The sequence below is a fragment of the Tinamus guttatus genome, unplaced genomic scaffold, assembly GCF_059628265.1.
Source record: "Tinamus guttatus ecotype Peru unplaced genomic scaffold, ASM5962826v1 Tinamus_guttatus_pri_ptg000297l, whole genome shotgun sequence".
Classification (NCBI taxonomy): domain Eukaryota; kingdom Metazoa; phylum Chordata; class Aves; order Tinamiformes; family Tinamidae; genus Tinamus; species Tinamus guttatus.
In genome coordinates this window covers 3,365,153-3,381,554 of record NW_028288831.1, presented here as the reverse complement: position 1 = coordinate 3,381,554, position 16,402 = coordinate 3,365,153, and the positions used below count along the sequence as shown (strand labels likewise).

Sequence of the window (16,402 nt, the reverse complement as noted above, 5' to 3'; positions counted from 1 at the left end):
ATCTCCAACTCAACCCAACCCAATCCAACCAAAGTTCTCTGCCACCCAGTCTTAGGCATCCCAGGACTCACAAGATCATCCAGGCCATTTAGCACTCCTTGAGGTTGTACAGGATGACAGGCTCGTGCAAGAAAGTGAGCATGGCCATGTCCTCAATCAAAATGGTAAGTTTGACTCCCCAATCATTCCAAGATCACACAAAAATGGCCAACCAACCCAAATCAATGTCCCCCAAAATATCAAATCAACCCCCAAAATTTTGAGATCAGTCCCCCTAGAATTTTGCTTTGGGGAGGATGCCCAAAAACAACCCAGATATTGACCTTGAAGAATGCCAAGATCAACCCAAAACATTTGAGATTGACCCAAAAAGGTCGAGATCAACTTCTCCAAAAATACTGAACCAGGTTGATCTTGAAGAATGGAAAATTGAGTCCCAAAAATGCTGACCTTGACCCTTCCAAGACATCAAAGTCAACTTCTCCTCAAACACCCCAGATAGACCCCCAAAACGCCAATTTCAGCCACAAACAGACCCCCCAACTCCTCACCTGTGTCTCTGGGTCTCATGTGGGAACAGGTTGGATCCGGGGGGCAGCTGTGGGGGCTTAGGGGCCTCCGACTCTGCACCCTGGCTGCCCAATAGTCCCCTCCCCAATGCCACATCCCCCTTGAATCCCCCATAACCCGCAGACCAACCCAGACCACATGGCCATCCCAAAGACCTCAGTCTCTCATAGCTGCCCCACAGACCCCTCCATATCCCCCCAGACCCCATGGGTGCCCCATAGCCCCCACACATCCCATGTACACCCAGCCTTCCACATCTCTCCCCTTAGAACCACCCCAAATGCACGCCAGACCCCACAGCCGCTCCATAGCCGTCCCACAGCCCCCAGACACCCATATCTGACCCCCAGACTCCTCATAGTCCCCAGAACCCCCATAGCCACCCCGCACCCCCACAGCTGCCCCACAGCCACCCCACAGCTCCCAGACACCCCATAGCCCACAGATACACATAGCTGCCCACAGACCTCCATAGCTGCCCCATAGACCCCACATGCCCACATCTCCCCAGACTCCCATAGCTGCCCCAGAGCTCCCCGAGCTCCAGGGTCCCCCACACTCCTATAGTCGCCGAACTCCCACAGCTGCCCCACAGCAACACCTCATACCCACCCGCTCGTGCACACCCTGTCCCAGCACTCATGGCCACCCCGGCCCCACGGCACCTTTATGGGGCCCTGCGCCACCCCCCCTGCCCTCCACCAGGCACATTCCTGGGCAGGGGGCGGCCAATAATGCACCGGGATCAGGCACCTCCCGCCCCCGGGGCCCCGGCGGGTTCTATCTCTCCTCACACGACCTCGTTGAACCTTGAGAGGGGCCGGATCCCCCGCCCCGCCGCTACGGCACCCCCCCCCCTCAAAGGGGGCCCAGGCATCCGGGCTGGTTCCGCCTCCACAAAATCCCCCTGGATTAGGGAGATCTGGGGGCGGGGGATTAACGCGGCTTCGCCCGGGCGCGTGGACCCCCTGTGCCAAGTGCGGGGGCTATGGGGCAGAGGGGGAAGCGGGGGGGATCCTGTCCGGACGCCTGGGCCCCGAGGAGGTTTGGGAATGTTTGGGGTGCAGCGGGGCTCCCCGGACGCCTGGGGCCCTCGCGGCGGAGGGGTGGGGGGATTGTGCCGGTCCCGAACGCCTGGGCCCTGGGCAGCGTCCAGCGGCAGCCGGAGGGGGCTGACAGCTCCCTCCGCCGTGGGGGGGGGCGGCGCCGTGGGGCCGGTGGCGGCAGCCAAGTTTCCCCCCCACCCCGTTCCCTCCCCGCGGCGGCCACTTTGTCCCCGGCGCCGGAACAAGTGTCCGGTCGAGGTGACAGATTCCCGAGGGCGGGGGGAGCCGCGCCCCCTCCCCCCGCAAATGCCATCCAGAGGGAGCCCTGGGATCCATAGGGACACACTGGGACCCCCCTGCCCTCCCCCAGAAGGAGCCCCTGTGACCATTAGGGAGACCTTAAAATCCATAGGGAAGTGCTGTGACGCTTAGGGAGACTCTAGGAACCATACAGAGCCCCTAAGAAACATGGGGATCCACTGGGAGCCATTGCTCTGCTGCACAGGGAGCTCCTGGGACCCATAACAAGTCACTGGGGCCCATAGCGAGTGCCTAAGACCTATACGGACGTGCTGTAACCCATAGAGTGCCTCTAGGACCTCTAGGGAGACGCTAAGACTCATAGGGATCAAATGGTACCCCCTGTCCTGTCCCATAGGGAGGAGGTGGGCCACACAGAATCACACAGAATCAAGTAATATTTGAGGCTAGAAGGGACCTCTAGAGATCATCTAATCCAATGACTCTGCTCAAGCAGGAGCACCTAGGGCACCTGGCACTGTGTCACATCCAGGCAGGTTAAAGATCTCCAAAGAAAGAGACTCCACAGCCTCTCTGGGCAGCCTGTTCCAGTGATCTGTCACCCTCACAGTGAAGAAGTTCTTCCTCTCATGGACGTGGAACTTCCTGTGTTTCAACTTGCACCCGTTACCCCTTGTTCTGTCGCTAGCCATCACTGAGAAGAGTTTGTCCCCATTCTCTTTACATTCTCCCCTCTGGCACTCGTGCATATTGATCAGATCCCCTCTCAATCTTCTCTTCTCCAGATTAAACAGGCCCAGCTCACTATGTCTTTACTCATAGATAATGCTGATAGATGCTCCAGTCCCTTAATCATCTTTGTGGCTTTACGCTGGACCCTCTCTAGAAGCTCCACGTCCCTCTTGTACTGGGGAGCCCAGAACTGCACCCAGTACTCCAGGTGTGGCCTCACCAGAGCTGAGTAGAGAGGCAGGATCCCCTCCCTCGACCTGCTGGCGACGCTCGTCCTGATGCAGCCAGGAGCCCATTGGCCTCCTTGGCCACGAGGGCACATTGCTGACTCATGGTTAAGTCGTTGTCAACCAGGACTCCCAAATTGCTCTCTGGAGCGCTACTTTCCAGCAGGTCAACCCTTTGTCTGTACTGGTGCCTGGGGTTATTCCTCCCCAGGTGCAGGACCCTGCACTTGCCTTTGCTGAACTTCATGAGGTTCCTCTCTGCCTGTCTAGGTTCCTCTGAAAGGGACTTAGGGAGGGGTCAGGACCCATAGGAATCTGTTGAGACCCATAGGGTCCCACTGGGAGCCCCCTGCCCTACCCCACAGGAAGCTACTGGGACCCACAGAGACCTGATGGGACCTATAGGGAGCTCTTGAGCCCCATAGGCACATGCTGGGACCCATAGGGAGGTCCTACGATCAATACAGACATGCTAGGACCTAGAGGGATGTACTGGGACTCATAGCGAACCCCTCCCAGCACCCACAGAGGCACCTGAAAACCCCCTGGACCTGATAGACAGAGACCCCTGCACCCCACAGAGCCCCCCACAGCCCCATAGTCCCCACTCCCCCAACACACAGAGGCAGCCCTGGGCACTTGACATTGTTTATTGGTGACCGTGGGTCAACAGCCGTGACAGCCCCATGGGGCAGGTGACGATGACACCATGGGCAGGTGACCACGGCACCCCATGGGGTCGGTGGCCATGACGGTGCCATGGGGCCGGCGTCTCCCTCACTCCTCGCCGAGGTCCTTCTGTGTGGGGAGGGTGGGAGAGCGGTGAGAGGGGGCGTGGCCTCAGGGGCGTGGCCATGGGGCGCTATGAGGGGACATGTGGGGGGACACACGGGGGGACAGGCAGCACCCACCTGGGGGCCGGCATGGCGGCTCCGGGCACGCAGCTTGTTGGCCTGCGCCTCGGCCATGTCAGCACGCTCAGCTGCCTCGTCCAGCTCGTGCTGCGCCTTGCGCAGCTTGGCCAGGTTGGCCGCAGCCTGTGCCTCCTGCGGGTGGCCGGGTCGGGCTGACACCCACCCCACAGATGCCCCACATCCACCCATCTCCTCCAGCATCTCCATCATCCACCTCCTCCATTTCCATCTTCTTCTTCCTCCAGCTCCTGCATCTCTATCATCTCCTTCTCCTCCATTTCTTACTCCTCTTCCATTTCCTTCTCCTCCTCCTCCTCCTCCTCTTCCTCCTTCCCATCTCCTCCATCATCTCCTCCTCCATCTCCATCACCTCTTGATGTCCATCGTCTTCCTTTTCCATCATCTCCTTCTTCCAACATCCACCTCGATCTCCATCTCCGTCTCCTTCTCTATTTCTAACCCCATGCCCTTCTTCTCCATCTCTTCCTCCCCCACCTCCACCTCATGCACCACCTCCTCCTCCACCCAACCCAGCACCTCCTCCACTAACCCAGCCACCCAACCTGGCTGCTCCCCAACCCGTACCCTGTCTTTTCCATTCACCTCCCCTTCCACTCATCCCACTACCCACCCAACCATCCGTGTGACCATCCACCACCATTTCCTCCACGCCCACTTCCCCAGCACCCTGTTCCTGCCCTTTCTCCAGGCAGGTCCCTCCTTCCCCCATTGTGCCGACATGATGTCTCACCGCCTCCTCCGCCTGCCGCTTGTAGGCCTTGACCTTCAGCTGCAGCTTGTCCACCAGGTCCTGCAGTCGCAGCAGGTTCTTGCGGTCCTCCTCCGCCTGCACCAGTGTGGGGCAGATGAGTAAGATGGCCACTGGAGTCTAGACGCGCCACCCACAGCCATCAGATCAGCCATGTTCTAGGTCACTCTATGGTAGTAGGTGATGTAGGTGGCTCATGTGCCAATTGCCACCAAATCAACCATGTTCTAGGTCACGCTGTGGCCATGAGAATTCTTCTAGGTCACTCACATCTCTCTGGTCACCAGGTCAAGCATGTTCTAGATCATACTCTTGCAGCAGATGATGTTTTAGGTAGCTCATGTGCCTATGGCTACCAGGCCAATCACATTCTAGGTCCTGCCATGGCAATGAGAGATGTTCTTAGTTTCTTACGTGCTCATGGCCATGAGTTCAAGCGTATTCTAGGTCATGCTACAACCATGGGTAATGTTCCAGGCCACACAGGCCGCTAGAGACACGATATTGTCTGTGTTCTAGGTCATTCTATGGTCCCGTGGTGGCAACAACGGCTCCCTCACCTGGTAGCTGAGCTCCTTCATGCGCCGCTCTGACTTGCGTAGGCCCTTGACGCTCTCAGCATTGCGCTTCTGTTCGGCCTCGAGCTCATTTTCCAGCTCCCGCACACGGGTCTCCAGCTTCTGCAGCTGCTTCTTGCCGCCCTTGAGGGCCAGCTGCTCAGCCTCGTCCAGTCGCAGCTGCAAGTCCTTGATGGTCTGTTCCATGTTCTTCTTCATTCGCTCCAAGTGGGCACTTGTGTCCTGCTCCTTCTTCAGTTCCTCTGCCATCATGGCTGCCTGCATGGGGACAGAGGGGACAGAGAGTGACGCAGCAATCTGGGAGGACCAAGGGCAGCAGCGGGTGATGGCCCAGATCGCCATGACCAGTCTATGGGCAGGGGGTTGGTAGAGAGTGCTGTAGCTTGCTCAACAGCTGAGAACCTGCCCAAGTCAAACTCACGTCAGTGATGGCCTTCTTGGCCTTCTCTTCAGCATTGTGGCACTCTTGCAAGGCCTCCTCCACCTCCGTCTGCAGTTGGGCAATGTCTGCCTCCATCTTCTTCTTCTGGTTGATGAGGCTGGTGTTCTAGAGTGGGGAGAAAGAGCTTAGGATGCGGTCCCCAGACCCCTGGCCCATCTCCATTCTGCTCTGAGGCACCAGAAGAGGGATCTGGATGGAGCCCCTGTCCCCATGGGACCCAAGCATACCTAGAAGGAGGTTCTAGATCACTCAAGGCCTGTTCTCTGCCCTTGGAAGGGTTCAGTGACCCTGACCAGGGCTGAGGTCCCTCCTGGGGGGCCTCCACATCTTACCTGTGAGTGGAGGAGCTGGACGCGCTCACTGGCTTCAATGAGCTCCTGCTCAGCCAACTTGCGGGCCCGCTCTGTCTGCTCCACCACGGCCCGCAGTTCCTCCAGTTCTGCCTGCAGCAGGTTGTTACGCCTCTCCACGATGGCAATGTTCTCCTTCAGGTCCTCGTTGGCCCTCACCACATCATCCAGCTGCAGCTGGGTGTCCTGAAAGACCAGACCGGCTGGCTGTCAGTCAATGGGGTGGACATGACTCCATGGCCAGCCCCATGGACCCAACACGGAGGTGGAGAACATCTGGAGGAGACCAGAAAATACCTTGAGGTTACCCTGCAAGGTCTTCATTTGCTTCTGGCCCTCAGCAGCCAGGCGATTTGCATGGCTCAGCTGGATCTCCATCTCATTGAGGTCACCCTCCATCTTCTTCTTGAGCCGCAGCGCCTCGTTACGGCTCCGCGTCTCGGCGTCCAGGGAGGTCTGCAGTGAGTCCACCACCCTCAGGTGGTTCCTCTTGGCCTGCTCCATCTCCTCGTCCTTCTCAGCCAGCTTGCGCTCGTAGTCTGCCTTGACCTGGTTGAACTCCAGCTGGGCCCGCAGGATCTTCCCTTCTTCATGCTCCAGCGAGGCCTGGAGAGGACAGAAGGACTATGAGGAGCAGGGAAAGACATGAAGGGATGCGATGTGGGAAGACATGGGGAACGCAGCACCTCAGCCTCTTCCAGAGCTGCTTGAAGGTCCAACTTCTCCGCATCCAGCTGCTTCCTGACCTTCTCCAGCTCATGGATGGTCTTGTGACTGGCACTCAGCTGCTCCGTCAGGTCCGAGATCTCCTCTGCGGAGGCAAGAACCCATCAGGGGCCCAAGGAGAGACATAGGGAGCCATGGGGAGGTCCATGTGCCCCCCACTCTCACCTTGGAGGTTCTTGTTCTCCCGCTTGAAGGTCTCCAGGTGCTCCAGGGCCTCCTCATAGGCGTTCTTGAGCTTGAAGAGCTCAGTACTGAGGGCACGGGCTTCCTTCTGTGAGGCCTCCAGCTCCGTCTGTGACTCCTCGAATTTCTGCTTCCACTCTGACAGGATCTGGATGTTGTTTAGGGGGACATCACCAAACCGTCAGCATCCTCCACATCCCCCACCTCCTCCTAAAACACCATCTTGGCCCGGGTTTCCTATGTCACCTTGTCAAAGTTCCTCTGCTTCTTGTCCAGGGCGGCAGCAGCTGCGTTGGAGCGCTCCAGGTCCACCATCAGGTCCTCAATCTCGTTCTGCAGACGGTGCTTGGTCTTCTCTAGTGAGGAGCACTTGGCATTCACTGCCTCCACCGCCTCCTCAGCTTCCTGCAGCCGCTGCGCCAGCTTCTTCCTGACGATGAGCAAGGGAAGAACCCACCTAAGGACCTGCCCATTATCTGGACCTTCTACCACTCCCTAAGCTTAGTTGCTCTGCACACAAGGGTGGTAAACAACAAGGTAGTGGTGGAGCCCATGAGCGTGCTGGATGTTCTAGGTTGCTCTAACCAAAGAGGCTTCTGGATGCCCAACTGGAAGTCTAACTAGAAGGGAGAAGCCCCAGCACCCTGGGAGAAGCCTAGGGGAGATGTCTCACTTGGCCTCCTCCAGCTCCTCGGTGCGCTGGATGGCATCAGTCTCGTACTTGGTCCTCCACTGGGCCACCTCTGAGTTGGCCTTGGAGAGGGAGCGCTGGAGCTCAGCTTTGGCCTCCATCTCCTCCTCGTACTGCTCCCGCAGCAGGTCACAGTCATGCCGGGCTGACTGCAGTGCATGGGCCAGCGCGTTCTTCGCCTGGGATGGATTTGAGAAGGTCATCGCTGGTGACATGGGTCACCCTGGCCTGGCATCCTCTGACTCCATAGATAGTGGTGTTGGCCTCCTCAAGTCACCCCAACCCTCTTCAGATCAACCAACTTAACAACAACGAGATGAACCCAACCATGAGATCAACCCAGTCACCATGAGAACAAGCCAACCTCCATGAAGAGACCTAGCCAACTGCAATGAGATCTATCCAACTGCCACGAGATCAACCCAACCTCACCTTGGCCTCTTCCTCCAGCTGCCGCTTGAGGTCCTCCATCTGCTGGGTGTAGGACTGCTTGCCTCGTGTGAGCTGTGAGATGAGGGCCTCCTTCTCCTCCAGCTGGCGGGACAGCTCTCCTGTGGAGGAAGGGCAGGGCTTGAGGGCCTGGGAGGCAAGTGGGAAGGGGAGGAGGGGCTGTGGGACGAGGCTCCCACCATTCTCAGTCTGGAGCTTGGCCCGCTGAGTGCTGGTGTCATTGAGGGCTCGTTGTGTCTCCTCCAGCTTGGCCCGGTGCTCAGACGCCTGATCCTCCAGGGTACGGCATAACTTCTCCATGCCCACCTGGCAGAGCCAAGCAGGGCGAGAGGGGGTCAAGGAGACCATGAGGACCAAGAAGTCTGAGCTGGAAAGGAGAGTCCTTTCCCCCAAACACCAGCCAGCCCTACCACCCACCTTGGCCTTGACGAGCTGTTCCATGCTGGAGCCAACATCATCCAGCTCCAGCTTGAGCTCACTCTTTTCCTTCTCCAGCTTCTGCTTGACACGCTGCAGGTTGTCGATTTGCTCACCCAGCTCGGCCACACTGTCCGCGTGCTTCTTGCGCAGGGCGGCCGCTGTGGCCTCATGCTGCAGCGTGGCCTCCTCCAAGTCACGACGCATCTTCTGGAATTCAGCCTCCCGCTTCTTGTTGAGCTCCAGCTGCACCGAGGTGGCACCACCAGCCTCCTCCAGCCGTTCGCTGATCTCCTCTAGCTCCCGCGAGAGTTCTGAGCGCAGCTTTTCCACCTTGGCCCGGCCTGTGCGCTCTGCCTCCAACTCCTCCTCCAGCTCCTCAATGCGTGCCTGCGCTCCAGGCATAGACAGGACATCAGCAGTCATGGTTGGACTGTACCCAACCCAACCAACTGGAGACTCCCCAACTCAACCCAACCCAACCCAATTAAATCCAACCCAACCAGACCAACTGGAGTCTACCCAACACAAACAAAGTCAGCTCAACTCAAATTAATCCAATGAACTGGGGACTCCCCAACTCAAACCAACCCAATTTGACGCAACTCAAACCAACCCAACTCAAACCAACCAGATGGAGACTGCCAAACTCAGATCCTGGCTCTAGTCTGGGTTTAGACATGGTAGGACATACTCTGGGGCAGGTCTGTCCTCCTAGGCCCTGGCCAAGATGGTCACTGGAGCTGGAGGTGGGTTCTCACCTGCAGCTCCTTCAACTTCTTCTGGAGCTGCAGGGCCAGCGCTTGCTCATCCTCAATCTTGCTGTTCTGCTGGTTGATCTCAAAATCTTTCCTGTAGAGAGAGAGGGGCAGAGAGAACTGAAAGCTCCATCTTGGACCTTGGAACTGTGTCCACCTGAGGAGGAAGGTTTGGCCTCACTTCTTGAGCTTCTCCTCCAGCTGCTGCTTGTCATTCTCCAAGTCCATGATGTTCTCCTGCGTAAGCTTCAAGTCACCTTCCAGCTTGCGCTTGGCCCGTTCCAGGTCCATTCGCATCTTTTTCTCCTGCTCCAGGGACCCTTCGAGCTAGAGGAGAAAAATGGGGCAAAGTCATATTGCTTTGTCATCTCAGTGGCCAAAGCAGGGCTCATGGTAGGATCAGCCCATACTCACATCATCCGCCTGCTGCTCCAGCTTGACTTTGGCCTTGGACAAGGTATTGACCTTGTCTTCTTCCACCTGCAGGTCATCCAGCGCTTGCTGGTGAGCCTCCTGCAGGGCCTTCTTCTCCTTTGTCAGCTTGGCGATGATCTCGTCCAGCCCAGCCATTTCCTCTGTCAGGTTCTTCACCTGCATGGGGAGGTCCAAGGCCATGAGGCTACTAGCTCCATGTTCAAAGGAGACCAGAGACAGGGGCTACTCTTCCTCTAGGCCAAGCCAATGAGGACACAAGTCCCCAGCCAGCCTTGGGTATTCTCATCCCAACCCAAAAGAGGCTTCATTGATCCAAGTCCCCATGGATCTGGATTGAGGTCTCCCACCTTGTTCTCCGTGGCGTGCTTCTCCTTCTCCACCTTGGCCAGTGTTAGCTCCAGGTCATCAATGTCCTTTTTGAGCTCGGAGCACTCGTCCTCCAGCTTCCTTTTCTTGGCTGTCAGCTCAGCATTCATCTCCTCCTCATCCTCCAGGCGTTCTGTCAGCTCCTTCACCTTGGCCTCCAGCTGGATCTTGTTCTTGATCAGCTGGTCGCAGCGCTCCTCGGCATCATTGAGGTTGTCCTGCTCCTGTAGGGGAACAGGAGAGAGTGTTGGGAGCCATCACTCCCCACTGCCATCACCCGTAGACAAGGCGAGAGCAGAGGAAGTTCCGCTCACCGCCTGCACTTGCAGCTGCAGGTCGTTCTTCTCCTGCAACATGGAGACCATCTTCTCCTCCAGCTCCTTCCGCCGCGTTTCTGACTTCTCCAGGGCTTCCTTTAGGCGCCCAAACTCCTCCTTCATTGTCTGTGCCAGACACCAAACTCAACATACTGGCATCCATCTGAGGCCTCATCCCCACTCTGTCCCTACTCCAAGTCCTCCACGGGATAACCCCATCCCACCTGCATCTCCTTCTCGGTCTCAGCACTCTTCAGCAGGGGCTTGATCTTGAAGTAGAGCTTCATCCAGGGCCAGTTCTTCACCCCCATGAAGGCCCGGATGTTCCACTGGATCACAAGCAGCGCGTCCCTGGGAACAGTAAGGAGACACAGAGCTGCTGCCATGCCCCATGCCTGGCCCCATAGACAGAGAGCTCCCTCCCCACCTCACCGGCGCTCCAGGATCTTCTTGAACTCAATGCGCATGAGCTGGCCTCGGGCTTGGGCCTGAATGCGGGTGATGATTCGGGAGAGGCGCTCGTCCCGCATCTCCTCCAGGTGGCCCAGCAGTCCAGCCTTGAAAAACACCTGGCAGAGGGAAGGGGATGATGGGTGGACCAGGGAGTGGGGAGATGGATGGAGGGTTGGAGAGATGGACAGCTGGGTTGGTTGGTGAAGGCCAACGGGGTAATCTCCAACTCAGCCCAACCCAACCAAGTGGAGACTCTCCAACTTAATCCAACCCAACCAAGTAAAGACTCTCCAACTCAAGGGAAGGGTGGATGGAGGGAGGGGTCAGTAGATGGGAAGATGATGGGGACCCTCACGCCAGGCCCCACCTCCTTGGCCTGGAGAACCTCTTCGCTGTCTCATTCTGCTTCTCCCACCCACCCCCACAGGCCCCTCGCACTGTCCCCATGGGCTCTGCCCCCCTCACCTTGGTGTGCCCGAATTTGTATTGGTTGTGATCGATGTCAAGGGAGCCCAGGAGCTTCTCAGCTCCCTTGCGGCTGTCGATGAACTGCCCCTCGGGGATAGCCGCGGGATTCAGGATGCGGTAACTGCCAAAGTGGAAGAAGCCCACTGTGAGCCCTACCCACCCTGGCCTCCCTTCAACCTCTGAGGCGCCACCCTCTCACCGCTGGCGGAAGTCCCCATAGAGAATGCGGTTGGGGAAGCCCTTGCGGCAGATGCGGATGCCCTCAAGCACGCCGTTGCAGCGGAGCTGGTGCATCACCAAGGGGTTGTCCATCACGCCTGAGGGACGCAGTGAGGACAAGGGGGTCAGTCTGGGGAGTCAGATCCCCAGGCTCTGCCCCCTAAGCCGGACAGGCCCTCTCTCCTCTCACCGGGCGCTTTGCGCTCGTTGGGGATGAGGCAGCGGACAAAGTGGGGATGAGTGGTCTTGAGATTGGCCATCAGCTTGTTGAGGTTTTCCTGGGGAAGGAAATAGGGGCGTTGAGCCAATCCCAACCATGGGAGGATCTAGCGGATTTGACCCCATGTCCAATGGGATGTTCTTGCCTCACAGTGGGGTTCAGCCTTACCCGGTGAAGGGCTGAGACAGTCTGGAAGGAGGAACCTTTCTTCTTGGCACCTTTCCCCTTGCTGCTGTCACCGCCTGGGGGAGAAGAAGGAGGTCAGAGGCCTCCATGTCTCCATCCAACCAGTCCTATCTCCTTAATCTTCAATCTCTCCACTCTCTTCCCATCCATCTCCAGCCCCTTCACCACTGATCCCCATCTCCATCCACTCACCAGCATCAGTGCTTGCGTAGTTGGAGAAGAGACTGGCCAGGAGCTTAAGAGCCGACTTCTGGTAGAGCCCCACCACTGTCTCATTAAGGGGATCCTTGTTCTTCTCCAACCAGCCCAGGATGTTGTAGTCTACTGTGCCGGCATAGTGGACCAGCGAGAAGTGGGCCTCGGGTTTGCCCTTCACATTGCGTGGCTTGCCAAAGTTGGCTGACTTGCCCAGGTGGTTGTCGTAGAGCTTTGCTTTGAAGGTCATGTCAGAGGCCTTGGGGAACATGCACTCCTCCTCCAAGATGGACATGATGCCCATGGGCTGGACAATGGAGAAAGTCACTGGTCATGGAGATCCACCAGGACCCAACTAGGCGCCCTTGGGGTCTCTGGTGGGCCCCAGCTTAAATGACCTTCTCCAGGAGAGACCTCAAGGAGAGTTCGTACCTTCTCAATGAGGTCGATGCAGGCCTGGAGGTCCATGCCAAAGTCGATGAACTCCCACTCGATGCCCTCCTTTTTGTACTCCTCCTGCTCCAGCACGAACATGTGGTGGTTGAAGAACTGCTGCAGCTTCTCGTTGGTGAAGTTGATGCAGAGCTGCTCAAAGCTGTTGAACTGGGGGTAGAAATGGGGGGAACATCATGCTCAATGCGATGGACAAGTTCAACCGGAAACCCAACGGGGGTCAACTGGACGCCTAATGGAGGCCAAATAATAACTAATGAGATCAACAGGGTCAACTGGACACCCAGCGGGATCAACACAAAACCCAGTGAGGTCAAGTTAAGACCCAATAGAACCGCTGGGGTCAATTGGACACCCGGCAGGATCAATTAGACACCCAGCAGAGGCTAAGCCATGATGAATGAGATCAACAGGATCAACTGGGCACCCAGTGTGGTCAGCGAGATATCCAACAGAGGCCAAGTAATGACCAATGGGATCAACATGGTCAACTGGGCACCCAGTGGGGTCAACATAGAACCCAATGGGGTCAAGATAAGACCCAATAGGACCATAAGGGTCAACTAGACACCCAACAAGGTCGTATGAACACCCAATGAAGGCCAAGTAATGACTAACGGGATCAACAGGGTCAACTAGACACCCAGTAGTATCACCATAGCAGTGAATAAGGTCACAAGGTCACATTAAGACCCAATAGGACCAATGTGATGAACTAGACACTCAATGGAGGCCAAGTAATGGCCAATGGGACCACCAGGTTCAAGTGGACACCCAAGGAGGTGTCCTCCTAACAGGATGCTGCAGCCTCTCACGTCAAAGATTTCGAAGCCGGCGATGTCCAGCACACCAATGAAGTACTGTCGGGGCTGCTTGGTTTCCAGCGAATTGTTGATCCTCACCACCATCCAGTTGAACATCTTCTCGTAGACGGCCTTGGCCAGGGCCCCGATGGAGTAGTACACCTGAGAGGAGCCCATGAGGTGGAGGACAGGGTGAGGATGAGAAGGGAGGAGCCTGGAGAGGATGAGGTATGGGTGGGGGGCTGCTCTCACCTGCTGGACATTTTGTCCCTTGGTGACATACTCATTGCCCACCTTGACCCGAGGGTGGCAGAGGCCCTTGAGGAGGTCAGCTGAGTTGAGGCCCATCAAGTAGGCCGATTTGTCTGCATCTGTGGCAGTGGGGAGAGAGACATGCTCAGGTGTCACCAAGGTGCCACTGAGGTCCCCCCAGATCCCACCCACCAAGGCCCCACCTTCAGTGCCATCAGGCTCCGCCTGCTCCTCCCGCTGCTTCTGCTTGAACTTCATGTTGCCAAAGTGCATGATGGCACCTGTCAGCTTGTAGACGCCAGCCTTCTCCTCTGCTGTGAAGCCGAGCACGTCGAAAGCACTCTGTGGGGCAGGCCATGCGGCTGGGCAAAGGCCTGGCCACCTCCATTTTCATCCATCCTTCCACAGAGTCATCTAGCCCTCCACGGAGTCCTCTATCCATTCATCAAGTCATCCATCCATCCAACCATCCAAGGACCCCTCCATGCCCCCAAGGACTTCTCCATCTGTCCCTTTACCCCAGAAACCCCTGCTTACGTCGGTGGCCATGAGCTCCTCTGAGTCATCGATGGAGGCCACAGTCACCTCCCCTTGGGAGACGTAGCTGTAGTCGTAGGGGTTGTTGGTGATGAGCAAAGTCTCTGCTCCGCAGCATGCAGTGAGGAGGAGAGAAGGAGATGGTTTAGGGCGGCCATCTGGGAATGAGTGGCCCTGCATGTCCCTGTGGTGAAGGTCTGTCCTCATGGTCCTGCTCACCTAGCAGCTCAGGCTTCTTGTTGGAGAGGATCTGGTAGAAGATATGGTAGTTCCTCTCGGCCTTGAGCTGGAAGATGACACGGGACTTCTCCAGGAGGTCTGCAACAGGTGAGATGGTTTGGAGAACCGAGGGGATGGAATAGCAGGAGAATGGACAGAAGGGTGGGGTGATGGAGGGGTGGGTGGAATGGATGGATGGTGGGACAAGAAGATGGGTGGTGGGATGAGAAGATGGAGGAAGACCAAAGACGGCCACACTCACAGGTCTCGATGTCGGCCGACGCCAGCTTCCCAGTGGCCCCGAAGTGAATGCGGATGAACTTGCCCTGTCCAGGGGGAGGGAGGAGGAGCTGAAGTCCCTCCCCTAGCCCCATCAGGCCCTGCTTCAACACTAGCCCCACCCCCCCACTCACAAAACGTGATGAGTTGTCATTGCGCACAGTCTTGGCGTTGCCAAAGGCCTCCAGGGCTGGGTTAGCCTGGATGATTTGGTCCTCCAGGGTGCCCTGGCAGGGAAAAGTGGGGTGGAGATGATGTGGCTCTGCCCTCCTCCTTGCCCCACCCAGACAGGCCCCACTCCCCTGGAGCCTTCACCTTGCTGCTATTGGCTGCCTCCTTCTTGCGGTCACCAATGGCAGCGATGCTGGCAAAGTACTGGATGACACGCTTGGTGTTCACTGTCTTGCCTGCCCCAGATTCGCCGCTGTGGAGAGGGTGGATGGGGCATGAGTGAGGGGAGATGCTTAGGTGGCAGCTTCTCCCACCCCACCTTGGGGCAACGATTGCCCCTGAGGAGAGAACTCACGTGATGAGGATGGACTGGTTCTCCCGATCTGTGGGGTGAGAAGTGGGAAGACAACAAGTGTGAGGATGGAATCAATGGGCTTCTTGGAGCTTCAGGGGTGGAGCCACAAGGGAGTGAAATCACGGGGCGAGGGGCACAGCCTACCTGTGAGCATATTCTGGTAGGCGTTGTCGGAGATGGAGAAGATGTGGGGTGGGGCCTCACTGCGTTTCTTACCCCGGTAGGCAGCCACCACCTCAGCATTGTACACAGGGAGCCACTTGTAGGGGTTCACCGTGACACAGAAGAGCCCCGAGTAGGTCTAGGGGGAGGAGAAGAGTGCAAGCCAAGAGTGTGTCATAGGCCCTGACTCCTTCTCGAGTTACCAAGGAGGAGACATCCCTGCTCAAGGTGCCCCATTGGTCAAGGAGGAGGAGGCATCCTAGATGCCCAAAGGAGCATGGGTAAGGTCACCCAGTTCTAGGTGCCCCAAGGGCTCTAGGGAAGGTTTTAGGTGCCCCAAGGGCTCTAGGGAGAGGGTCCCTGGTTCTAGGTGCCCTAAGTAGTCCTAGGGAGGTCTCACTCCCTGCAGTTCTAGGCACTCCCCCAGGACTCACATAGATCATCCAGGCTGCATAGCGCTCCTTGAGGTTGTAGAGGACGGCAGGCTCATGCAGGAATGTGAGCATGGCCATGTCCTCAATCTTGTCAAACTTGGGCGGGTTCTGCTGGTGGACATCAGCCTCCTTCACAGTCACAGTCTGCAGGGGAGACAATGAAAGGGCACAATCAGCAGGGGGGATCTTCTCAGTGCTTCAAGTTACCACCATCACAGTGCCCCCAGTCCCGCGACCCCAGTGCTCCTTAGTGTCACCACCACATTGCTCTCAGTGGCTTCTCCATGCCACAGTGTCCCCCTGGGCATGCCCACCTGGCCGTGCTCGGTCTGGACAGTGACAGTGGCACCATCACGGGCCACCACACGGCCCCGCACGAACTCGTGACGCTCGTCGGGGACGAAGCAGTCAGCACGCAGGTCGAAGGGCCGTGTCTGTGCTTCTAGCCGCTCCTGCTCTGACTTGCGCAGGAAAGGGGCAGCCGCTCCGAACTCAGCCAGCGCTGCGTCTCCCATGCTGCTGTCCCATGGCATGAGCGCATCAGTGGATAGGCAGACAGTATCCCCCCCAGACTGCCACCAAAGAGCCCATCTGTGTCCCAAAACCCAACCGGGAAGGGCAAGACCAACTCTAAAAATGTCAAGATCAATCCCCCAAAACCTGACCTTGATAGACCCCAAAAATGCCAAAATTGACCCTTCAAAATCCCAAGATCGATCCCTCAAACCCCAATGCAGATTGACCCCTCCCCCAAAATGGTAACT

The 16,402-nt window shown here is 57.4% G+C and overlaps 1 protein-coding gene across 1 annotated transcript; it reads right to left on the bottom strand.

Moving 5' to 3' along the window:
- Positions 1-3,613: 3,613 nt before the first annotated feature.
- Positions 3,614-16,153, bottom strand: LOC104564641 (myosin-6). The gene is made up of 39 exons (XM_088528007.1): positions 15,953-16,153; positions 15,639-15,782; positions 15,187-15,343; positions 15,043-15,070; positions 14,832-14,940; positions 14,651-14,743; positions 14,500-14,563; positions 14,238-14,336; positions 14,019-14,122; positions 13,685-13,823; positions 13,482-13,600; positions 13,242-13,391; positions 12,406-12,576; positions 11,971-12,280; positions 11,761-11,834; positions 11,563-11,650; positions 11,353-11,470; positions 11,151-11,274; positions 10,665-10,801; positions 10,457-10,583; positions 10,230-10,358; positions 9,897-10,139; positions 9,529-9,705; positions 9,296-9,441; positions 9,118-9,208; positions 8,357-8,746; positions 8,119-8,245; positions 7,922-8,040; positions 7,472-7,668; positions 7,045-7,228; positions 6,781-6,946; positions 6,576-6,700; positions 6,187-6,495; positions 5,872-6,075; positions 5,519-5,644; positions 5,080-5,355; positions 4,502-4,597; positions 3,748-3,882; positions 3,614-3,634 (listed from the first exon to the last, which is right to left on the bottom strand). The coding sequence occupies exons 1-39, from the start codon at positions 16,151-16,153 to the stop codon at positions 3,614-3,616; spliced, it is 5,817 nt and encodes a 1,938-aa protein (XP_088384133.1).
- Positions 16,154-16,402: the final 249 nt, after the last annotated feature.